Source organism: Thalassophryne amazonica, chromosome 19 (assembly GCF_902500255.1).
Source record: "Thalassophryne amazonica chromosome 19, fThaAma1.1, whole genome shotgun sequence".
NCBI lineage: Eukaryota > Metazoa > Chordata > Actinopteri > Batrachoidiformes > Batrachoididae > Thalassophryne > Thalassophryne amazonica.
In genome coordinates, this window is record NC_047121.1 from 1,998,641 (window position 1) to 2,024,988 (window position 26,348).

The 26,348-nt window shown below is 44.5% G+C and overlaps 1 protein-coding gene across 1 annotated transcript in view; it reads right to left on the reverse strand.

Annotated features, from left to right (window-relative positions):
* The window catches only part of nrxn3a (neurexin 3a), a 580,025-nt gene that overhangs the window by 352,924 nt on the left and 200,753 nt on the right, over nucleotides 1-26,348 (reverse strand). The window contains 1 exon segment of the mRNA XM_034159719.1: nucleotides 11,102-11,403. Within this exon segment, the coding sequence (XP_034015610.1) occupies nucleotides 11,102-11,403 (302 nt within the window).

The window sequence follows — 26,348 nt, forward strand, 5'->3', positions numbered from 1 at the left end:
ACAACAGAAGGACATACAGAGGGCTTCATCCTGGTTATCAAAGCTGAGATATCAGCCTGTGTTACAGGATTAAAAGAGGACCATGTACGAGGAGCAGGTTCAACAACATCAGGGACACGGTATGTGTGCAAAGGGAGATTAGCTTTGATGTCCTGAATTATTCAGACAAAAAAAAACTTAAGAAAACCACTGCTGTCAGCTTTACAGGATCCAGGTGTTAATGGAGCAAAAGGACACACAGAGCTGATAGTATCAAACAGCACCTGGGTTTTTTTTTCTTTTCTTTCTTATTTAAAGTTTTATATATATATATATATAGAGAGAGAGAGAGAGAGAGAGAGAGAGAGAGAGAGAGAGAGAGAGAGAGAGAGAGAGAGAGAGAGAGAGAGGTCAGAATCATTCTGATGTGCTGCAGCAGTGAGAAACAGTCTTTTGGAACAGCTTGTGCAATGTTCACGACCAGTTCATGAAATTAATCTGTGCCGGAAGCTTTGAACATTTCACAGTTTGCTCTGCACACTAGCACACAGCAGCACACAGTTCATGCACAGTTTACAATGAGTTTAATCGCTGGCACGCCAGATCGCGTGCCAGTGTGGGCATCAATTTCTTGCAAGTGTCAAGGTGGCTTAAGGAGGGCTGAGTGTAAAGGTCACAGCACACAGAACCTGCCTCTGCTTCAAGTTTATGTCACATCAACCACAACACTGTCAAAAAGCAGAGGTTTCATTAAAACCCAGAGAAGTAAAGATCAGACGTAAACAGTTAAAAAGGCAGAGACGAAGAGAAAGAAGCCTGAATGACTTTTTCCTCTTTTTTCCAGCATTAGATTTTGATGTTTGTGCCAAAGAAAAGAGAAGATTTCACAGCAAACCACACAGGGAAGCAGGACGATATCTACCGTGCAGCGGAGTGTGTTTATCGTAGCAAATCCAAAGCCCAGCTGCTTCATGGAGTCACAAACAAATAAATTCAGCAAAATGAACACATTAAACAACACAAACATCATCAGGTCTCATTTCACTCAGACAATCAACAGACCAGGTCAAGAAACATTGAATATTTACACTTTCTAAACTTTTTATACGTACGGTCACGGACTGAACTGGCCTCTACTGATCACAGCTGCAGCACTCAACAGGAATCGAGTCCTTGAGACTCTGTGGGCTCTGCTCCGACATGGACTTCATACAAATTGCTTACTGATTCTGTTCTAAAATTTTTGTTCATTTTTTGCATGAACGTTATAACTGTGAGAATGGCCGAAGCAGTGGGTCACTCCTCTCAGTCTGGTCTGCTTGAGGTTTCTTCCTCAAAACAGCAGAGGGAGTTTTTTCCTGAACACTGTTGCCTGTGTGCTTGATTGAAATTGAACCCCGCCTCATCCCCTCCCTCCATGCATGATCCAGCACACAGATGTTAGTCAGGGACGTGTTTTGGGTTGGGGTTGTAGAAACCAGCAACTTTGGTGCATTTTAGGCAAAGACAGGCTGACTGACCAGGACTTGATGATGCTGTGAGCTTTGAGGAATCAATGGATGTTCTGATTGCAGCATTGGACAAGCTGAATGAGGACCTGAGTTTGTAATTGTCCAGGATCAACACAAAGTTCCAGACTTTTAACAGCTTCCTGGACACAGCAATGAGAAGTGTGTCTGTATGTGGGAAAAGTGTTGAACTTGTAGAGACATGTACTTATCTGAACACTAAACAGCAACCTAAGGCAATGACCAGATGTTTTCAGTACTTGGTACTTTGAAGGACCCTTTGGTACCACTGGAATGATGTATAAAACTTACAGTTACTTTGGAAGATGAAGATTAGGTGTAAGGTATCACTTGCACTATGAGGGAGCATAGGTTTTGACATTTTGGCCATCTTCTTCTACTTCTCCGTCTCTCAGCTGCTTTCATTAGGGGGCACCACAACAGATGGTTTCCATCTCACCCTGTCCTCTGTATCTTCCTCTGTCTCACCAACCACCTGCATGTCCTCCCTCAGCACATCCATAAACCTCCTCTTTGTCCTCCCTCTTCTCCTGCTGCTTTGTGGCTCCATCCTCAGCATCCTTCTCCCTATATACCCTGGGTCCCTCCTCCACAAATGTACAAACCATCTCAGTCTCACCTCTCTGACTTTGTCTCCAAACCATCCCACTTCATTTGTCCCTCTGATATGTTCATTCATAATCCTGTCCATCCTCATCACTCACAAAGAAAACTGCAACATCTTCAGCTCCGCCTCCTGTCTTTTTGTTAGTGCCACCGTCTCTAAGCTGTCCAACATAGATGTTCTCACAACTTTCTTGTAGACTTTTACATTCACTGCACCATTCCATCAGGTTTTAAACTCATCTACTTTCACCACTTCTACTCCTTGTAACTGCACTATTCCACTGGGCTTCCTCTCATTCACACACATGGACTCAGTCTTGCGTCTACTGACTTTCATTTCCCTGCTCTCCAGAGTATATCTCCACCTCTCCAGACTAGACCCAACCTGCTACTCCAGACTTCCTCATACAATACCACAACTCTTCTCTTGGTACCCTGTCATAAGCTTTCTCTAAATCCACAAACACACAATGTAACGCCCTCTGACCTTCTCTATACTTCATCAGTATTCTCAGAGCAAACATTGCATCATTGTGCTCTTTCTCTGCATGAAATCATTTTTGTGCTCATAGACTTTCATCTGTTTCCTAACCTGAGCTTCTGCTACTCTTTCCCATAACTTCAAGCCCATAACTTTAATCTTCTACCAGAACCACAACCCCTCACCTCTCCGTCATGACTAATGAGGTGGGCAAAGTGGTACAATCTCAGACTGTGTTAACCCTTGAACTCAGACGCAAGTTGGAAAACATCTCGGAGCAACTGTCCACCTTGCAAAGGAAAATATCGGAGACCAGGAAATACTCATAAATAGGATTTGGTCGGTCAGAGGAGCCATAAATGGAATTTCTGTGTTTCTCTGCTTAACCCTAAACATGGCAGGCTTATCAGCCACCAAAGGTCAAAACACCCCGTTTGTTTTCCTCCAGAAGAATCTCTATCGCTGAATCATTCAGCTCCCCCCAGACATTATGCACACACAGACAGTAACTGATATAAATTCATCTGCATGACGCATGCCTCCCCTAACAAGATTTCTATGAGCTCCCTCCCGTGTCTCTGACCCTACACAAGGTTGCGCGGAAGACTGCCGCAGCCCCCCACACTCATATTGCCTCAATTTGGATGATAGGCTGTTTTAAAGTTTAGCATACATAAACAATCAAATGTATATGTGCTGTGTTTTAATTCTGATGTGTGTCATCATGTTCAACTAGTAATAATTGTGGATTAATTGCTGTATTTTGTTTTGTCTGAGGTAAATGGGTATGATATGAATTGCCCTTTTAGGAATCAAAGTTGCTTGAATCTTGAATCTTGAAAGCCGTTGCCAATCAACTTCATGTCTCTGTAATTTCTGCAGCTCTGTACATCAACCTTGTTCTTAATCAATCTGAACCAGCATGCTTTGGCTTCACTCCTCAGGCATCCTCTCACTTTCCAAGATTGTATTAAACTGTCCGGTAAGAAACTCCACTGCCATCTCTCCTAGACATTTCCATGCCACCATTGGAATGTCATCTGGACCAACTACCTTTCTGCTCTTCATCCTCTTCATCGCTGCCCTCACTTCATTCTTACAAAACTGATTTACTCTCTCCACATCATCCAGCCTTTTCTCTCTCTCATTTTCTTCATTCATCAGCTCCTCAAAATATTCCCTCCACCTACTCAACACACTCTCCTTACTTGTCAGCACATTACCATCTGCATCTTTTAAGACCCTAACCTGCTGCACATCCTTTCCAGCTCTGTCCTATTGTCTGGCCAGTTGGTATAAGTCCTTTTCTCCTTCCTTACTGGTTAACTTCTTGAACAGCTCACTAAATGCCTTTTCCTTAGATTTTGCCACTTCTCTTTTCACCTTATGCCACTTGTACTCCTGTCTACTTTCTTCATCTCTCCGACTACCCAAAAAACTTGTCGCCAACCTCTTTCTCCTTATGCTTTCCTGGACATCTTCATTCCAGCACCAAGGCACCTGGTCTTCCTTCCTCTTTAATGCTTGGGCACACGCTCCACTATCTCATCTAACTCAATCCAGAAATCTTGTTTCTCCTTTATGTCACAACCTACCTGTAGGGCATATGCACTGATGATATTCATCATCACCACTTCAATTTTCAACTTCACATTCATCACCCTGTCAGACACTCACTTAACCTCCAACACACTCTTAACATACTCTTCCTTCAAAATGACCCCGACACCATTTCTCTTCCTGTCCTCACCAACAACTTGTACCCACCTCCTGTGCTCCTGCTCTTACTTCCCTTCCACTTGATCTCTTACACATACAATATATATACCTTTCTCCTCTCCATCATATCAGCCAGCTCTCTCCCTTTACCAGTCAGACTGCCAACATTCAAAGTCCCGACTGTCAATTCCACCCTTCTAGTTTTCCTCTTCTCCCCCTCTTCTTCTTCTTTCCCTAGCAGTATCCCAATTCCTGCCAGCACCCTGTTGGTGTATGGAAATTCAATTTGTCATCTGCACTTTTGTGTTGGTTTATTTTTTTTATGTCTCATGCCCTTCCTAGTCATTTATATGGGCTTTGGAGCAGCACTCAGAATGTTCATTATTCTGTGCATGTTCCAGTGTGCAGGTGTGTTGAGGACTGAGAAGACCAAGTGGACTCCGATGTTTCAGTTGGTTTAACCTGGTTTCACCTTGTTCAAATAGTGTTTTAGACACATGATGATGGACTGATTGTCTGCCTGGGTGGTTGCCATCCAGGACCCAAGGTGTTTCCCGTGGTGTTGTAGATGTCGTGAGAGATGCTCCCAGATTTGACTTGATAGTGTTGACTTTTTTGCAAACACAAAGATGCCCAGTATGTTTTTCAAAAGCATCTTTCTGTGAACTACTGTGCCTGATATAAACAGCGGAAAACTCCTTTGACACAGATGGTTGTATTCACACAGGATTATATAACCTGAGATCATCTGATGTAATTTCTATGGATTTCTATGCAACTGCATACAGTTGCATAGAACTGCATGCAGTTCATGGTACATTCTGATGTGGCAAACTACAAAGGATTTCTGATCATTATTTCTCCCCACCTCACCATATAAAGTCTGTCCCTGAATAATTTATGTAATAAGACATTTATCAACCAATCCTACTCTATGAATACAGAAGAGGAAATACTATGCGCCTTTTGTGTGCTGACCATGATTTATGATCATGAGCAATGTGAGAATACCAGTTGCTTAGACAGCCATTTTTTAACCCAACTGTTGTTGAATGAATAGAAGACTGTATTTCCCATGTAGTAAAAATGATCATATAAAATTTGTTTCATTTGTTTAAAGTGTTATTCTGCATATTATTACATACAGTTTGTATGTAATTGCTAAATTGGCCCTGTTCACCAACACACCCACAGCAGGTGACTCTCCACCAGACTCTGTTTTAATGCTGCGTTTACACATAACGACGACAAGTCACGAATGCCACGAAATACACATTCTTGGCCGCTGATCACGAATGTGATGATTTGAGGCAGAGGCGTCAGGTGTCCTCAGGAACTGCTGCAACCTGTTACCACATGTTACAATTAATGGAACGTGTTGCTGGAGAATTATCAGGAACCATTACGCATGGTCAAGAACAGTGTTCCGTGTTGTTGCGCGCTATTGCACGTAACAGCGCATCGTTAAGTTCTGTCACGTTGTGAACGAGTTGAATTGTCTCCACACACACACCCATATTCATCCAACCGAATTCAGATCGCTCCAGTTTTTCAGAAGAACTTTGTGACTGCATGCGTAGTTGGGCTCTGTGCCGTGGAGTGGTGCAGAGAGGAGGAGGAGGACAGAGCCAGATGCGTGGCTTCATTCATCCTGAGGAGCTTCAGCAGGAACTGTGGAACGACATTTGGAGCCGAGTTTAATTGTGCGCACGTGACAGAAAACTGATTCGTCGTGGTGCGCAGTGAAATGTGACGCCGCGTTATAAGTCGTGTCAAAACTTGACAGTTTCCGTGTCACTTCGTAATAATGCGTGACAGTTTGGGCTCCAAGAACCATCACAGGAACCACTATGAACATTGTCACGTTCTATTAAGGATCAATACGCTCAGTTGCGACCTCCACGACATGAGACGAAATGAGGGTGGTGTGTGACATTCGTGGAAGATTTTTTGACAGACAAAAACATGCTCCATGAATATCAAGAACATCACACACCAACACGTGCTATTAAGAAACCTATTCAGAGGCGTTAAGTCACATTAAGAATGTCAGGAATGTGTCAGGAATGACAGAAAAATGACATTCGTGACTTGTCGTCGTTATGTGTAAACGCAGCATTATGGCCATTTCATTGCTGTCTGACTGCGTAAATGACTGTGGATGGCAGCTTACCATGTTTAACACGCCCATTTCAGGGATTCGTGGTTGCAATTTCAGAAGTGAACCGTGTTATAAATTTAAAAATTATTTACTGTCCAGCCTTCACCACTTTGACATCACAAGGTAACGTCATGGATCAGGATGTTAAACCCCAGTGCAAAAAGCAGACCGATTAGCAGTTAAAGACTTATTTGAAAAAGAAAAACAAAAGGTTAGTCGAAAAGGATGGAAGTCAATACCAGGTCATAATTACAGCAGCAGAGGGCGCCGAGAGTCCAAAACAAAAGGTTAGTCGAAAAGGATCGAAGTCAATATCAGGTCATAATTACAGCAGCAGAGGGCGCCGAGAGTCCAAAACAAAAGGTTAGTCGAAAAGGATCGAAGTCAATACCAGGTCATAATTACAGCAGCAGAGGGCGCCGAGAGTCCAAAACAAAAGGTTAGTCGAAAAGGATCGAAGTCAATACCAGGTCATAATTACAGCAGCAGAGGGCGCCGAGAGTCCAAAACAAAAGGTTAGTCGAAAAGGATCGAAGTCAATACCAGGTCATAATTACAGCAGCAGAGGGCGCCGAGAGTCCAAAACAAAAGGTTAGTCGAAAAGGATCGAAGTCAATACCAGGTCATAATTACAGCAGCAGAGGGCGCCGAGAGTCCAAAACAAAAGGTTAGTCGAAAAGGATCGAAGTCAATACCAGGTCATAATTACAGCAGCAGAGGGCGCCGAGAGTCCAAAACAAAAGGTTAGTCGAAAAGGATCGAAGTCAATACAAGGTCATAATTACAGCAGCAGAGGGCGCCGAGAGTCCAAAACAAAAGGTTAGTCGAAAAGGATCGAAGTCAATACAAGGTCATAATTACAGCAGCAGAGGGCGCCGAGAGTCCAAAACAAAAGGTTAGTCGAAAAGGAACGAAGTCAATACAAGGTCATAATTACAGCAGCAGAGGGCGCCGAGAGTCCAAAACAAAAGGTTAGTCGAAAAGGATCGAAGTCAATACAAGGTCATAATTACAGCAGCAGAGGGCGCCGAGAGTCCAAAACAAAAGGTTAGTCGAAAAGGATCAAAGTCAATACAAGGTCATAATTACAGCAGCAGAGGGCGCCGAGAGTCCAAAACAAAAGGTTAGTCGAAAAGGATCGAAGTCAATACAAGGTCATAATTACAGCAGCAGAGGGCGCCGAGAGTCCAAAACAAAAGGTTAGTCGAAAAGGATCGAAGTCAATACAAGGTCATAATTACAGCAGCAGAGGGCGCCGAGAGTCCAAAACAAAAGGTTAGTCGAAAAGGATCGAAGTCAATACCAGCGCATATGAGAGTCCAACGCTGGGAGGAAAGGAAACACTACTCAGAAAAAGTAAATAAATAAATAACGTTGATTAGTTTGGCTGAACAACTTAGTTTTTTTCCCAAATTGTTCAAACACATTTCTTGACACCTCCACCCATTTCCTCGAAACTTTAAACAGAAATCCAAAAATTCAATCTTCGTTCACCAAACCCGACTCTTCTAACAAAATCAAACTATCACCTCAAAATGATTTCTGCTGTGATCAAAACCAAACCATGTGTTCAGATCAGACACACAGGAAGAAAAAATATATCCACCAAAGAACATTCGTTAGACATAACATAAAATAACTGAGGACACAGCGTCCAGGACATATTAGCAACTGGAAATGTCTCTTAAAAATACATTTAGAAAATACATTTAAAATACATTTAATGGTTGTAGTCAATGTGTATCTACATTCAGCAATGTCACAACAAAAAAATAATAACAAAAAAGCACATCGAGCCCAAAGTCACTGAGATTCATTGACCATCATCATGTCTGTGTGTGGTCTGGACAGAGGACTTCATCCACATTACAGCCAATATGTTCCTTTGCCAGGCAAAGTGGGAGAAACCCGTCTGGTGTGCCGAACCCAGCCTGGACCAGACTGCAGTCACATCATCACAGGCCAGTTCTGTGAAGCCGCCCTGATGTCGGGCTGTCTGTCACAGACCTTCCACCGCCACACAGACACAAACTCCTCCGCTGGGCTTGATTCAGGGGCTGTGAGGTGGAAAGAAAACCCGTATGAAGTGAAGCGCTCAAGCATCAGGACAACCCGGTGACGCCCACACGGACCCAAACTGTGACACAGACAGGACGCAGTGCTGCTGAAGATCATCAGTGATGATGGTTCTCGGTCGTCCTCGTCCTCCTCTCACATCAACTCTTCCTCCTCTGTCTCTCTGTGTGTTTCTGTCCGTGGTAGATGGGTGCACGTGTGCCACCTGTGCCCTCTGGACTGACTTTTATCCTGCCCACTTTGTCTGGTCACATCATTAGAAATGTGTGTGTTTGGTTGTGAGTTGTTGTGTGTAAAAGGTGTGTTCACATTTTGCTGCTTGTGTTTCCAGTTTTGCAACACATGTGTCATGTTGTTGAGTGATTGAGAATGAGATGAGAGTTGTGCATGAGATCTGCAAACTGTGACCAACCAGGACACAATTTGTGTTGATCAGTTATCTCTGATGTGCACCAAGTGACTTGTGACTGTTTGTTGAGGCCACACAAGCCCAAAAAAAATAATCAACGATTGCCTCAAACATTAAAATGCTCATGGTGCAGTAAATGACTGCATTTATATACTGCTTTTCCTTCCCGAGACCCTTAACTGAAATAACACAATGGATGAATTACTTTTTCTGACAGCTTTCAATGAAAACTGTCATCTGAACTCTTATGTTCAAATCAACTTCTTGAAAGGATTTAAACAGATTTAACAATAAACAAAAGTAATTGCTCATTTCAATGAAAACTTTCATCCTTTCTGTCTTCTTAGAAACAATGAGCGTGTCTTGTGTTTGGAGACACAAGACACCTTGTGGATCCGGTCAAAGCCTGCGTGGTGCTGTTGGTCGGCTCTGAGGACTATCAGCCCGGCCGTCCACGTCTTCGCCAGATTGATGCGCGCCAGCGGCGCTCTCAGAACCTGGGCTGCTTCACCAGGTTCCAAACAGTCAGACTCTTCCCCACTGAGGTCCTTAGTTTGGGTCTCATTAACATCAGATCATTGTCCTCAAAATCTCTGTTGATGAATGATCTAATCATGGATCATCATTTAGATATGATTGGCTGATGTGAAACCTGGCTTAAACCTACAGCTGTCCTTCCTCTGAATGAGGCCTGTCCACCAGTGTACAGATTTAGTCACGTGTCTCGTGGTGTGAAGCAAGGCGGGGTGTTGCTTTTATTTATAAATCTAGGTTTTCTTTATTAGCTGTTGGGGGTCATAAAAAGAATTCATTTGAGCATTTGATCCTTTGCTCTGCCTATGATGCTAAGTACTGTCAGGGTCATAAAACTAGAGAACAAACATATGTTACTTTGTTACTGTTTATAGACCCCTCCCGGCCCATATTCTGAATTCTTAGATGAATTTGGTGCGTTCATCTCTAGTTTGTCAACTAGTGCAGATAACATTTTGATTATTGGTGACTTTAACATTCATATAAATAAGCCCTCTGATTCAGGACCCAACGTACATTAGTGGAAATACCCTAGATTTGGTTCTCATGCATGGCCTTGCTGTCATGAATATTGACATCTTGCCTCTTGCATTGGTGGTCTCTGACCACTCACTTGTTAGGTTTACATTTACGCTGCCACGTTTAGTGAAACAACAACCTTGTCTAATACTGCGGCGTTGTATTAAACCCTCAACTATATAACTGAACTGGAGGCCAGACTACCTGATATTTTAACTTCAAGTTTGGAGAATGCTAAATCAGTAGACAGCCTTGTGGATAGTCAGCGCTCAAAACTTGATAAGATTGCACCTCCTCTTTTAAGGCCATGCCTTCCCAAGGCACAGTCACCTTGGTTGAATTGTTACTTGGATGACATCAGGCAGAAGGTTAGATGTTTGGAATGGAAATGGCCTAGTTCCAAATTAGAGGTGTTCCGCTTTGTGTGGCGGGATGCTATTTTAGATTATAATCATGCACTACTGTCCACGAAGTGGACCTATTACTCTGATTTGATCAACAAAAACAAAGAACTCAAAGTTCTTGTTTGACACAGTAGCATTTCTCATTCACAGGCAGCCACCGGTTAGTCATTTTCCCTTTTCAGCACAGGACTTCTTGGATTATTTCAAGAAGAAAATAAAAGACTCAGACAACTTTACTGATCCCTAAAAGGGCAATTCATTTCACACCCAATTACCTCATACAAAATGTACAGCAATTATTCCACAATTATTACTCATTGAATGTAATAATGTCACACATCAGAATTAAAACAACCACACATATACATTTGACTGTTTATGTACGCTAAACTTTGAAACTGTTATAACTGATTATGATAATTGATTATGTCATGTGTCATTGGGCTGCTTTCCATTGATTTCATTGTTGATTTGATTCGAAAGTGACTGCTGTCTGGAGGACACGATCACAGCTTTCTAACATGTCAGTATCTGACTTTCACACATCCACAATGGGTTTAAAAACCTGACTGATAACATTTTAAAGAACATTTTTGACCACTGGCAAATGAAACAGTTTTAGTTCAAGGTTAAAACGGTGTTCACGTCTCTGCTGGGTGATACGGCCTCGTGTCTCACACTTACCTGCCGGAGGTTGCGGGTCACTTTGACATCGTGCCATGAGTTATCATTGAATTTCCCGTCAACTGGCTCAACAATGGCCTCAAAGGCTCCGGAGCCGAGGTTGATGACCAGGGAGACGGCGCCGTCCTTCAGCGCCAGATTGACGTAGTCTGCCGACTTCCCAGTGTGCAGGATGAGGCCGTTGCGCTGCCATGTCTTGAAGGACAGTGTGATCTCATCGCTGCTGCTCTGGATGGGGTTCTGACTCAAGTCGTAGCAGAAGTATTCTGAGCCACGGAACGTGGCCACGTTCTCTTCCCTTGCTAGGATCAGAAAAAAAAAAACAGAGAGAAAATGTTGAGGAGAGTGGACGTTCTTCACACAGTGCACCATCCAGTGTCCTGAAGACAAAGTTACTAAGACGTCTTGTTGCAGCTTTTTCTCAGCAAACACTGACACTGCAGTTCAGTCGATGCATGTCAGAAAATTAAACACACCTTTAGATCAGCCTCACACACTGAGAACAAAATGCAACAAAACTGTCATAATCGGGAGCAATAATAAAATCCAGACGGCACAAACACACTGTAGGTGCGGCTGTCACACAGGACAAAAGTCACACAAGTACAAAACATGAACCTTTACCGCTGTTTTACTTAATGTGTGAAAATGAATCATGTTTTAAATTCTGTCAAACAAAAGAAAGTCTTACCACCAAACATTACTTGTTGCCTTGATGAAGTTTTATTCCGTTTTGAAAAGATTTTCTGAATCAGTTGCTCAGGTACAATGCATTCTGTGACTGATTGATCACAATACAAGTGATTAATAATAGAATGGACATATACATTTTACTCTATTAACACATGATGTAATTATGACTATTTTCCCTACTAGTGCAGTCTTCAACTCTGATGTAATTCACTAAAACTAATAAATAATTTACATATTTAAGTACATTTATTTAATGAAGTATATAAAATATCCCAAATATCAATAGTTAACTATTTTAGTAGGTTACTTTAGTCATAGTATTTATGAAATGAGCTAATAAAAAGTACTTTATTATGGCCACGGCCAATAAGTTTGTCTATAATCTATTGAATCATTAGTCTTTCCTCAGAGCAGTTATTGGGAAAATTATACCAAATATGTCAAAAGTTCTTCTCAATTATATATTTTTAATCCAGTTGCAGCTGATAATCTGTAAATGCCGTCATTGTGTTGCACCTCTGTTTCCATACGTAAGTAAAGTTAAATTCCTATGAAACATGTTGCATCATTGGCTTGGTGCTAGCTTAGCAGGAGGTGTGGTGTTAATAATATTAGCTTATGCTAATATTAGCATAAGCTGAGTGCCTCCATTCTGAACAACGGGATTCATAATGTACTTTAAAAATACATATTTGTGGTGGCTGAGGAACTGAGCGAGGAGAGTGCCTTAAAACTGATTCACGATGGATTTAATCATTCACATCATAAAAACTCAACTCACTAGCATCACATAACATCATGCTAACTGTCTAATGCTAGCATTATTAGCTGAAGTTTTGCTTAGAAAAATATTACTGCACAGCTTCAAGTAATTTTACATGTTGCCTGAAAAATGACATTCTAACAATATGTGGTTTTTGAGTTTTTCAACCGGCCAGACTAACAAACTATAACAGACATGCAGATTTTGGCATGATGGAATCATGGTATAGATTGAATAAATTGTAAGTTATCAATCAATCAATCAAATTTTTTTTATATAGCGCCAAATCACAACAAACAGTTGCCCCAAGGCGCTTTATATTGTAAGGCAAAGCCATACAATAATTACGTAAAAACCCCAACGGTCAAAACGACCCCCTGTGAGCAAGCACTTGGCGACAGTGGGAAGGAAAAACTCCCTTTTAACAGGAAGAAACCTCCAGCAGAACCAGGCTCAGGGAGGGGCAGTCTTCTGCTGGGACTGGTTGGGGCTGAAGGAGAGAACCAGGAAAAAGACATGCTGTGGAGGGGAGCAGAGATCGATCACTAATGATTAAATGCAGAGTGATGCATACAGAGCAAAAAGAGAAAGAAACAGTGCATCATGGGAACCCCCCAGCAGTCTACGTCTATAGCAGCATAACTAAGGGATGGTTCAGGGTCACCCGATCCAGCCCTAACTATAAGCTTTAGCAAAAAGGAAAGTTTTAAGCCTAATCTTAAAAGTAGAGAGGGTGTCTGTCTCCCTGATCTGAATTGGGAGCTGGTTCCACAGGAGAGGAGCCTGAAAGCTGAAGGCTCTGCCTCCCATTCTACTCTTACAAACCCTAGGAACTACAAGTAAGCCTGCAGTCTGAGAGCGAAGCGCTCTATTGGGGTGATATGGTACTACGAGGTCCCTAAGATAAGATGGGACCTGATTATTCAAAACCTTATAAGTAAGAAGAAGAATTTTAAATTCTATTCTAGAATTAACAGGAAGCCAATGAAGAGAGGCCAATATGGGTGAGATATGCTCTCTCCTTCTAGTCCCCGTCAGTACTCTAGCTGCAGCATTTTGAATTAACTGAAGGCTTTTTAGGGAACTTTTAGGACAACCTGATAATAATGAATTACAATAGTCCAGCCTAGAGGAAATAAATGCATGAATTAGTTTTTCAGCATCACTCTGAGACAAGACCTTTCTGATTTTAGAGATATTGCGTAAATGCAAAAAAGCAGTCCTACATATTTGTTTAATATGCGCTTTGAATGACATATCCTGATCAAAAATGACTCCAAGATTTCTCACAGTATTACTAGAGGTCAGGGTAATGCCATCCAGAGTAAGGATCTGGTTAGACACCATGTTTCTAAGATTTGTGGGGCCAAGTACAATAACTTCAGTTTTATCTGAGTTTAAAAGCAGGAAATTAGAGGTCATCCATGTCTTTATGTCTGTAAGACAATCCTGCAGTTTAGCTAATTGGTGTGTGTCCTCTGGCTTCATGGATAGATAAAGCTGGGTATCATCTGCGTAACAATGAAAATTTAAGCAATACCGTCTAATAATACTACCTAAGGGAAGCATGTATAAAGTGAATAAAATTGGTCCTAGCACAGAACCTTGTGGAACTCCATAATTAACCTTAGTCTGTGAAGAAGATTCCCCATGTACATGAACAAATTGTAATCTATTAGACAAATATGATTCAAACCACCGCAGCGCAGTGCCTTTAATACCTATGGCATGCTCTAATCTCTGTAATATCCAAATCTGGTTTGGATGAAGTAACTAACGAAAATAACTCAGACAGAACAATCGGAGAGAATGAGTCTAACCAAATACCGGCATCACTGAAAGCAGCCAAAGATAACGATACGTCTTTGGGATGGTTATGAGTAATTTTTTCTCTAATAGTTAAAATTTTGTTAGCAAAGAAAGTCATGAAGTCATTACTAGTTAAAGTTAATGGAATACTCAGCTCAATAGAGCTCTGACTCTTTGTCAGCCTGGCTACAGTGCTGAAAAGAAACCTGGGGTTGTTCTTATTTTCTTCAATTAGTGATGAGTAGAAAGATGTCCTAGCTTTACGGAGGGCTTTTTTATAGAGCAACAGACTCTTTTTCCAGGCTAAGTGAAGATCTTCTAAATTAGTGAGATGCCATTTCCTCTCCAACTTACGGGTTATCTGCTTTAAGCTACGAGTTTGTGAGTTATACCACGGATTCAGGCACTTCTGATTTAAAGCTCTCTTTTTCAGAGGAGCTACAGCATCCAAAGTTGTCTTCAATGAGGATGTAAAACTATTGATGAGATACTCTATCTCACTTACAGAGTTTAGGTAGCTACTCTGCACTGTGTTGGTATATGGCATTAGAGAACATAAAGAAGGAATCATATCCTTAAACCTAGTTACAGCGCTTTCTGAAAGACTTCTAGTGTAATGAAACTTATTCCCCACTGCTGGGTAGTCCATCAGAGTAAATGTAAATGTTATTAAGAAATGATCAGACAGCAGGGAGTTTTCAGGGAATACTGTTAAGTCTTCTATTTCCATACCATAAGTCAGAACAAGATCTAAGATATGATTAAAGTGGTGGGTGGACTCATTTACTTTTTGAGCAAAGCCAATTGAGTCTAATAATAGATTAAATGCAGTGTTGAGGCTGTCATTCTCAGCATCTGTGTGGATGTTAAAATCGCCCACTATAATTATCTTATCTGAGCTAAGCACTAAGTCAGACAAAAGGTCTGAAAATTCACAGAGAAACTCAGTAACGACCAGGTGGACGATAGATAATAACAAATAAAACTGGTTTTTGGGACTTCCAATTTGGATGGACAAGACTAAGAGTCAAGCTTTCAAATGAATTAAAGCTCTGTCTGGGTTTTTGATTAATTAATAAGCTGGAATGGAAGATTGCTGCTAATCCTCCGCCCCGGCCCGTGCTACGAGCGTTCTGACAGTTAGTGTGACTTGGGGGTGTTGACTCATTTAAACTAACATATTCATCCTGCTGTAACCAGGTTTCTGTAAGGCAGAATAAATCAATATGTTGATCAATTATTATATCATTTACCAACAGGGACTTAGAAGAGAGACACCTAATGTTTAACAGACCACATTTAACTGTTTTAGTCTGTGGTGCAGTTGAAGGTGCTATATTATTTTTTCTTTTTGAATTTTTATGCTTAAATAGATTTTTGCTGGTTATTGGTGGTCTGGGAGCAGACACCGTCTCTACGGGGATGGGGTAATGAGGGGATGGCAGGGGGAGAGAAGCTGCAGAGAGGAGTGTAAGACTACAACTCTATACTAGTTATACTTTCAGTGTATCATACAACCTGTTTGATGATATGCCAGATATCTTAATGTTGTTGGTGTCACTTTAATATCTGCCATTACTTCATTCTGTTTCATGACATCAATCACAAACATTATGACATCATGCATCAGGTTTTGGTGTTTTGCTTTAATCTTCACATTATTCTGTCTTTAGTATTGTTTATTAATTCTCCCTTGATGCTTATTTCATGGGTCACATTTTGGTGTTTGGGATTTCTGTTCATTTTGTTCTGTTTATGTTGTCATTATTCTCCATGTCATCTGGTTAATTGTCCTTCATTGTTAATTGTCTCTGACATGTTACTATTTATGTGTTTCATTATTTCTCTGGCTTCAGAGTTCATGTCCCTGCTCCCTTTCTCTCTCTCTGGTCTCTGGCTCCCTCTTGCATTGTCAGCAGTCACTAATTGTCATTATCTCCCATGTGTCAAATCAGTAATTTCACAGCTGATCACAATCATCATTTTCAGTCATAGTATATTAGTGTCTTCCACGGCTATGTTCTTTGTTGGATTGTAAAGCATTTTCATCGTGTTTCCAGTGTTTCATGTCAAATCCCACATGACTGCAATCCTTGCTGATGTTCTTTGGTCTTGAAATTTTCCTGCCATTTTAGAGTGATAATCTGGTATGAAATCCTGTTGCTGCTGAATGCTGCCAGTTTTTTTTTGGGGGGGGGGGGACCCTCTGCTGTCTTCCTCACTGTCACTTGTCTGGACTCATTTCTCATGTCTATGACATTTAATTATATCCTGAGTTACTGTTCAGCTTGTCATGTCACAGACACTTGTTTTTTGTTCCTGGCCTGATTCCTATTTTGTTAAATAAATAAAGAACTTTGGGCTTAACCTGCTTTATCATGCTTTAACCTGCTAACCTGTACTGCTTTAGCATCTTTAAAAGTCCTCCTCCCTACAACACTGAGAATCATTTTTGTCTTCATCAGTAGCTCATCCAAAGATGTCATAATTCTAACAGTTTTCTTAGACTTTATTCACTATGAGCAGCTCTTTGAGATTATATAGAGAGACTAGAAGTATCCAGGACCCTGAAGACCTTCATTCTACTGTAAATATACCTGGTGTTGCCAAACATCTCTCTCCAGTGAACTCACAAAATTGCAAATGGTCTGAATTTCTGTAAGATTTTTCCATCCTGCAGATGCTCAAACTGCTTTAGAACAGTGTCACACACACACACACACACACACACACACACACACACACACACACACACACACACACACACACACACACACACACACACACACACACACACACACACACACACACACACAGATGCTCAACCACAAACTCTGTTGTAAATCCAGAAGCTCTTCACAGATGTCTTTAAACCTCATAGGTCAACCTCCCACAGACGTGAACATCACTGCTAACACCCTGTTGACGCCAATCAAAAACAGCCTCTGCTCACTGTCACTCTCACTGACTCCCTCTGAGGTTGCAGGTTGGTCACAATGAGATCTCCATGGTCATAAAAAAGATCCCTCCTTCACTCTCCATCACTCTCCAACAGGTGTGTGAGTGTATTGAACTGTTTAAAACATTCACACGGGTCTCATAATCTGTCTTGATAAACTCTCACGTCTCAACTTTCGACCTGATCCTGTGGGTCATAACAGACTCTCAACTGACTCTGCATGGGGTTGCATCAATGATCGTGGATATTAACATATTTTTCACTCGCACAATTCAGTCGCAATGCAAGCTTGGTGTAACGCAAATAACAGATCACAAGGGAGACCAGCCAAGACCAGTGAGAATCAACAACATGTCACGATCTTGTAGGTCTTATAAAGGTCTCAGTCTGATGTAAACAGGTCATAAGTAAGTCCCTTCGGCTGCTCCCTTGTTTTGCACTCGGGGTCGCCACAGCAAATCCAAGGTGGATCTGCATGTTGAATTGGCACAAGTTTTACGCCGGATGCCCTTCCTGACGCAACTCCACATTCCATGGAGAAATGTGGCAGGGGTGGGATTTGAACCCGGAACCTTCTGAACTGAAACCAAGCGCATTAACCACTTGGCCACCACCCCTGCTCCTGGCCACCACTCAGCATAAATCACAACACATTCAACACTTGCAGCACATGCAGACACAGTGCCTGACCCTTAGGGCCCCTTAACACATAACATGATTGAAGCCGACTAGTGCACGAAGGAGGAATTGCATGCCATTTGTGAAAAATCAGAGCCGCCTCTAGTGTTTCATACACCTCTTGCTACAACTACGTATTCAACGCACACTAGCTGACGAAAGACAGAGTGTGCACTGTGAGAGCCCATGCGATCCCTCTCACGGCAGGTGTCGGCCAAATTCCAGATGACATACACAAACATCTAACACCGCTCACTGAACACTTAGAAAATGTGTGGCCATTCGCGCTGTTAACATGAAAATAGTGAGCAGATGACCACTTTTGAGCTGGAGGTGAAATTTGTCTAAGTGCCCCCACGAGTGTGGCATTGCAAACCGACACACATGTGGCATGCCAGAGTGTTGGCTCCCCCCTCAACACATGTGGTGTGCGTGTGTATCTTGCATGTGTTCCCCCAACACATGTGGTGTGCGTGATTCACACGCTCCCCCCTCAGCTCTACGCAACACATGTGGTGTGCCAGGGGGAGGGGAAGCACACTTGCATGAAATGCTGATATGTATGTACATATGGGGACTGGCCAGCCACGTCTGAGCGCACACAGCATGGTGAGCTGCCTCCCAGCTGATCGCGGGCTAGAAACTCACTGACAGCTGCAAATGACATGCCACATTAAAATACAGAGACCACCGCCAGGACAGGTATAGAAATAAGTACTACAATAACTACATACACAATTACATAAATAACTAAATAAAATGATCACATGACACAGAATCAATTCAAATCAAATCAATTTTATTTATATAGCACCAAATCACAACAAACAGTTGCCCCAAGGCGCTTTATATTGTAAGGCAAAAGCCATACAACAACTACAGAAAAACCCCAACGGTCAAAACGACCCCCTGTGAGCAAGCACTTGGCGACAGTGGGAAAGAAAGCATCATCTGCAGCACATCTTAACCGCTTTCACTGCTCGGTTGGACTTGGTAACCAAGCAGAACGTTATTCTCAATTGGAGGATGGAGGCTCTCACCGCCCAGGTGGAAGCACGCGCACAGGGCGCTGCTGCAGCACCTCCTGCTGCTGACCGAATGCCAGATACAGACATTCCAGTGGTCGTTCAACGAACCCCCCTCTATCCCCTGAAGCATACATAAGCCCTCCGGAGCCATATGGAGGTTGTGTCGAGACGTGCGCAGACTTCTTAATGCAGTGTTCGCTCGTCTTTTCACAGCGTCCCGTCATGTAAGCGTCAGACGCTAGCCGGGTGGCTTATGTTATAAATCTGCTTCGAGGAGAGGCACGCGCCTGGGCTATGGCGCTCTGGGAGCAGAATTCACGGCTCCTAACGACATATACTGGGTTTGTGAGGGAGTTCAGACAGGTGTTCGACCACCATCATAGATGCGAGACCGCTTCAAGCGTGCTGCAGTCGATAAGACAGGGGTATCTGAGCGCAGCGAAGTATGCAGTCGACTTCCGCATCGCGGCAGCACAAGCCGGCTGGAATGCTGTTGCGCTCCGCGCCGCCTTCGTAAACGGAATGTCTCTGGTCCTTAAGGAGCACCTGGTGGCGAAGGACGAGTCGCGGGATTTAGACGGGCTTATCGACCTGGTTATATGGTTAGACAACCGATTAACAGAACACCGACGGGAACGAGATGAAGGGCGTGGTCAGGCACCAGCCGTCCCGCTTCCTCCCGGGTCCGAAAGGGAGCCGTCTTCCCCACGCTCCACAGCCAGGGCACTCCACGTGACGACAGCTCCCCCTGCTGCCGTTGTTAGGGAAACGAGCAGGGCCAAAACATCAGATCAGAGACAAAGGAGGCTGGTCCGTGGGGAGTGTTTTCACTGCAGCTCAACCGAGCACATGCAGAAAAACTGCCCCAAACGGTCAAACCAGCAGCACTCGTCTTTAGAGACTGGGCTAAGGGTGGGTCATAACACTCATGCGGGGAAACCCCAACGATCTGCACGCATCCCAGTTATGATCCTGAGTGGGGATTTAACCCTTCACGCCCCAGTACTGGTGGACACAGGGTCGGAGGGGAATCTGCTGGATAGCAGATGGGCAAAGGAGGTTGGGCTCCCTCTAGTGGCCTTACCGTCACCATTGTCGGGACTGGCACTAGATGGCACCCTTCTTCAAACTAATCACACACCAGGCACAGCCAGTGACATTGGTTGTGTCTAGAAATCACAAGGAGGAGATTGAGTTTTATGTAACACCTTCTACCTCCCGAGTGATTTTGGGTTTTCCATGGGTATTAAAACACAATCCCCAGATTGATTGCCTGTCTGGGGTTGTGACGCAGTGGAGCGAAACCTGCCGCCGGGAGTGTTTAGAATCCTCGGTTCCACCCGGTGTGACAGCTAAGGAGGAGGTTTTAGTCCCCCCAATCTGGCGGCGGTGCCAGACAAGTACCATGACCTTGCTGACGTCTTCAGCAAAGATCTGGCACTCACGCTGCCCCCGCACCATCCGTACGATTGTGCCATTGATTTGATACCGGGTGCTGAGTACCCGTCCAGCAGGCTGTACAACCTCTCACGTCCGGAACGCGAATCAATGGAGACCTACATCCGGGACTCGTTAGCTGCTGGGTTGATCCGGAACTCCACCTCCCCGATGGGTGCTGGTTTCTTTTTTGTGGGCAAAAAAGACGGCGGACTCCGTCCATGCATTGACTACAGAGGGCTGAATGAGATCACAGTTCGCAACCGATACCCGTTACCTCTGTTGGATTCAGTGTTCACGTCCTTGCATGGAGCCCAAATTTTCACTAAACTGGATCTTAGGAATGCTTATCACCTGGTTCGGATCCAGGAGGGAGACGAGTGGAAGACGGCATTCAACACCCTGTTAGGTCATGCGCCCGCGACGTTCCAAGCGTTGGTTAATGACATCTTGCAGGACTTCCTGCATCGGTTTGTCTTCGTATATCTGGACGATATACTCATCTTTTCCCCGGATCCTGAGACCCATGTCAAGCATGTACATCAGGTCCTGCAGCGGTTGTTGGAGAACCGGCTGTTCCTGAAGGGCGAGAAGTGAGAGTTCCACCGCTCTTCTTTGTCCTTCCTGGGGTTCATAATCTCCTCCAACTCCATCTCCCCTGATCCGGCCAAGGTTGCGGCGGTGAGAGACTGGCCCCAACCAACAAACCATAGGAAACTGCAACAGTTCCTCGGTTTTGCAAATTTTTACCGGAGGTTCATCAAGGGCTACAGTCAGGTAGTTAGCCCCATGACAGCCCTGACCTCCACTAAAGTCCCCTTCACCTGGTCGGATTGGTGCGAAGCCGTGTTTAGGGAGTTGAAACGCCGGTTCTCGACTGCACCAGTTCTGGTGCAGCCCGATCCAAAATGCCAGTTTATTGTTGAAGTGGACACCTCTAACTCAGGGATAGGAGCCGTGCTATCCCAGAGCGGGTAGTCCGACAAGGTTCTCCACCCATGTGCCTACTTTTCCCGCAGGTTGACCCCGGCTGAAAGGAACTATGACGTCGGCAATCGGGAACTTCTAGCGGTGAAAGAGGCTCTGGAGGAGTGGAGACACCTGTTGGAGGGAGCTTCGGTACCATTTATGGTTTTCACGGACCATCGGAACCTGGAGTACATTCGGACTGCCAAGCGTCTGAACCCCAGGCAAGCCCGCTGGTCACTGTTCTTCGGGCGTTTTGACTTTCAGATCACATATCGCCCCGGGACGAAGAACCAACGATCTGACGCCCTGTCCCGGGTGCATGAGGAGGAAGTCAAGACCGAGCTGTCAGACCCAACGGAAACCATCATCCCTGAGTCCACTGTTGTGGCCACCCTCTCCTGGGACGTGGAGAAGCCCGCCTGGGAGGCCCTGACCCGGGGACTCGTCCGAAGAACAAGTTGTACGTCCCACCAGAGGCCAGGGCTGCAGTCCTAGACTTCTGTCACAGTTCCAAGCTCTCCTGCCATCCAGGGGTGCGAAGAACCGTGGCAGTGGTCCAGCAGCGCTTCTGGTGCGCGTCTCTGGAAGCCGACGTCCGGGAATACGTCCAGGCCTGCACCACCTGCACTAGGGGCAAAGCCGACCACCATAAGGCCCAAGGCCTCCTCCAGCCTTTGCCCGTGCCTCACTGCCCCTGGTCTCACATCGGCCTGGACTTCGTCACGGGCCTCCCGCCGTCCCAGGGCATGACCACCATCCTCACGATAGTGGACTGGTTCTCCAAGGCGGCCCACTTCGTGGCCCTCCCGAAGCTCCCGATGGCCCAGGAGACTACAGACCTCCTGGTCCACCACGTCGTGCGTCTGCATGGGATTCCATCGGACATCATCTCGGATTGTGGTCCTCAGTTCTCCTCTCAGGTCTGGAGGAGTTTCTGCAGGGAACTGGGGGCCACCATAAGTCTCTCATCCGGGTACCATCCCCAGACAAACGGACAGGCAGAGCGGGCGAACCAGGATTTGGAGCAGGCCCTCCGCTGTGTGACCTCCTCGCACCCAACGGCCTGGAGCAACCTTCTGGCCTGGCTCGAGTACGCTCACAATAGCCAAGTATCATCTGCTACCGGCCTCTCCCCGTTTGAGGTGTGTTTGAGGTACCAGCCCCCATTGTTCCCGCTAGTGGAAGAAGAGGTCGGGGTGCCCTCGGTCCAGGCCCATCTGAGGAGGTGCCGTCGGGTGTGGCGTACCGCCCGCTCTGCCCTGCTCAAAGCCCGGACGAGGGCCAAGGCCCATGCAGTACTTGGTGGACTGGGAGGGGTATGGACCTAAGAACGCTCCTGGGTAAAGAGGAGCTTCATCCTGGACCCGGCCCTCCTGCCCGACTTCTACCGACGACACCCGGACAAGCCTGGTCGGGCGCCAGGAGGCGCCCATTGAGGGGGGGGTCCTGTTGTGTGGGCTGCTGAAGAGGAGGTACTGCTGGCCCACCACCACCAGACGGCGCCCTGCTTGAAGTGCGGGCTTCAAGCACGAGAGGACGTCGGAGCAACCGGGAGTGACAGCTGTCACTCATCATCAGCACCAGCTGTCACTCATCCACGACTCATCACCATCACCATAAAGGCCGGACTGCAACTCCACCTCCCTGCCGAGAAATCAGCTACCATAGAGGTAATTTCTCTGCTGAATTTACACGGAGTCATAGTCTGATCTCTTTTGCAGCCATTTTCCCGTGGTGTTTCCTTATCTGCTGGATTGGCATTTGGTGTGATTAGCGACGGCTTCGCCTCACACCCCAACCAGATAAGTGGTTAAACAGGAGCTGCACGAGTGTGTTATTGGAGGTGGAGGTTCTCCCTCCCTAAGGAACGCAGACTGAGGGATTATTGAGTGTGCATACTCACACTCATCTGTACAGTTTCTATTCTCTGCCAGCAGTACCAGGTCTGACAGCTGGAGACGGTGGCCACCTGGGGACCCAGGACTTGGCGGCTCCGGTGTTCTTCAGATCCGTTGGCGGTGGAAGCCGTGTGGGATCTGGCTCATTTCTGGACGGATATCTCCTATCCTCGAGCCTGCTCACACGTCACTCAACGTATAATTGACTGTATTTCCAAACCTGTTATTGTCTGTATTCCGTTGTGCACGTCATAACATTAAATTGTTACTGTTTTGACTTATCCATTGCCCGTTCATTTACGACCCCTGTTGTGGGTCCGTGTTCCTACACTTTCACAACAGAAAAACTTCCTTTTAACAGGAAGAAACCTCCAGCAGAACCAGATTGATCATACTTAAGATCGAAGCATTAATTAATGGTAGGGCTTCCTTGAGCAGCCTGGTAGGAATGGGTCTAATAGACATATTGATGGTTTGGAGGAAGTAACTAATGAAATTAACTCAGACAGAACAATCAGAGAGAAAGAGTCTAACCAAATACCAGCATTACTGAAAGCAGCCAAAGATAACGATATGTCTTTGGGATGGTTATGAGTAATTTTTTCTCTAATAGTTAAAATTTTATTAGCAAAGAAAGTCATGAAGTCATTACTAGTTAAAGTTAAAGGAATACTCGGCTCAATAGAGCTCTGACTCTTTGTCAGCCTGGCTACAGTGCTGAAAAGAAACCTGGGGTTGTTCTTATTTTCTTCAATTAGTGATGAGTAGTAAGATGTCCTAGCTTTACGGAGGGCTTATTTTTTATAGAGCAACAGACTCTTTTTCCAGGCTAAGTGAAGATCTTCTAAATTAGTGAGACACCATTTCCTCTCCAACTCATGGGTTATCTGCTTTAAGCTGTGAGTTTGTGAGTTATACCACGGAGTCAGGCACTTCTGATTTAAGGCTCTCTTTTTCAGAGTAGCTACAGCATCCAAAGTTGTGCTCAATGAGGATGTAAAACTATTGACGAGATAATCTATCTCACTCACAGAGTTTAAGTAGCTACTCTGCACTGTGTTGGTATATGGCATTGGAGAACATAACAAAGAAGGAATCATATCCTTAAACCTAGTTACAGCACTTTCCGAAAGCCATCTACTGTAATGAAACTTATTCCCCACTGCTGGGTAGTCCATTAAAGTAAATGTAAATGTTATTAAGAAATGATCAGACAGAAGGGGGTTTTCAGGGAGTACTGTTAAGTCTTCAATTTCCATACCATAAGTCAGAACAAGATCTAAAGTATGGTTAAAGTGGTGGGTGGACTCATTTACATTTTGAGCGAAGCCAACTGAGTCTAATAATAGATTAAATGCAATGTTGAGGCTGTCATTCTCAGCATCTATGTGGATGTTAAAATCGCTCACTATAATTATCTTATATAACGCGTCACTCTCTGTTTCTGTAAGAAACAGAGAGTGACACATTGATGTGTGTGCTGAATGGACAGGGGGTGTGGCCACCAACAGCAGCAGCTGTTGAGATCTCTGGTTGTGGACGTCACAGCTGGGGAACATGTATCGTGTTTAGAAGGACAAGACCTTACAACTATCCACTGTGATGCGTGTGTGTCTGTTTGCTGTCCTCACATGGAAATACATAGAACATACATCACCTTTGCGATGGGCTGCAGCGAGTGAGCGCAGAACACGCACATTGACAGGTTGTCCCACGCGAAATGCTCCATCACATCATGTGAACACGCACCAGGTCATCTTCATGTCACCTCACCCACGTGAGCTCTGTTCCACATGACGCGGTGTCTGTCCTGCAGCGCACTGCCCACAGGACACGCATGTTTGGCCAGGCACACGTGCAGGGCCGACTGGATACGCCAGGTCTGTAAATCTGTAAACATGAGACACTGGACACAACAGGACCACGGTCCAACAGGGACTGTCCAACCACAGCAAAAGCTGACTAACCATGCCCCCTGGGGTCGATGTCCTCACACTCTAGCTGCTGCCTCCAGGCACGCATCATCCACAGTACAAATCAATCTGCACAAGGTTCACCTGTCGTGGCTTTACTGAATTTAAATATTCAGGGTCTGTGGCCAGAATAGTTCTTCCCTATAAAAAAAAAACAAATTAATAAACAAGCACAATTCATGATTTCTGTTTGCATCTGTGGCAAGTCTTAAGGGAGCATGTGGCCAAGCAGCAGCTGCACTTGAAGTGTTGTGGGCTGCCTGTTCCTGCTGCTTCTCTCTCTCCTCTGCACAGATCGACACACCGACTCCTCATCTCATCAGTCTCTGCATATAAACCCCCGGCTCTTCACTTCCTTGTTGCCAGAAACTCAATGTATCTTTCATGGTAACTGGCCCATCTTTGATTGATTTTCTGAGCTCCAACACTCTCAGTTACAGATGCTGAGGCTCCACTACATGCGTTTGAAGATGCACCAGCACATGTTGGACTGCACTGTAACTTCACCAAGACAGAATTTATCTCTACTACCATCTGTCAAACCTGATGCCCACCAATCAAGCACCTCATGGATCATGGACCGTGGGAAGGATTTAAAGACCTGCACAGGCCTGGGCAGCCTGCACATGCAAGTTGATTTATTTAAATATTTATTTTGATGTACAGCTCAGAAACCTAGACGCTTAATACACGACTACACAAGCATGTACAGTAGTGTTCAGAATAATAGTAGTGTGGCATTCGGTCAGCTCACCCATTGATCAGCTCCAGGATGATCAAAGACAGTCTGGAGTTACCTGTAAGTGCTGTGACAGTTAGAAGACGCCTGTGTGAAGCTAATTTATTTGCAAGAATCCCCCGCAAAGTCCCTCTGTTAAATAAAAGACATGTGCAGAAGAGGTTACAATTTGCCAAAGAACACATAAACTGTCCTAAAGAGAAATGGAGGAATATTTTGTGGACTGATGAGAGTAAAATTGTTCTTTTTGGGTCCAAGGGCTGCAGACAGTTTGTGAGACGACCCCCAAACTCTAAATTCA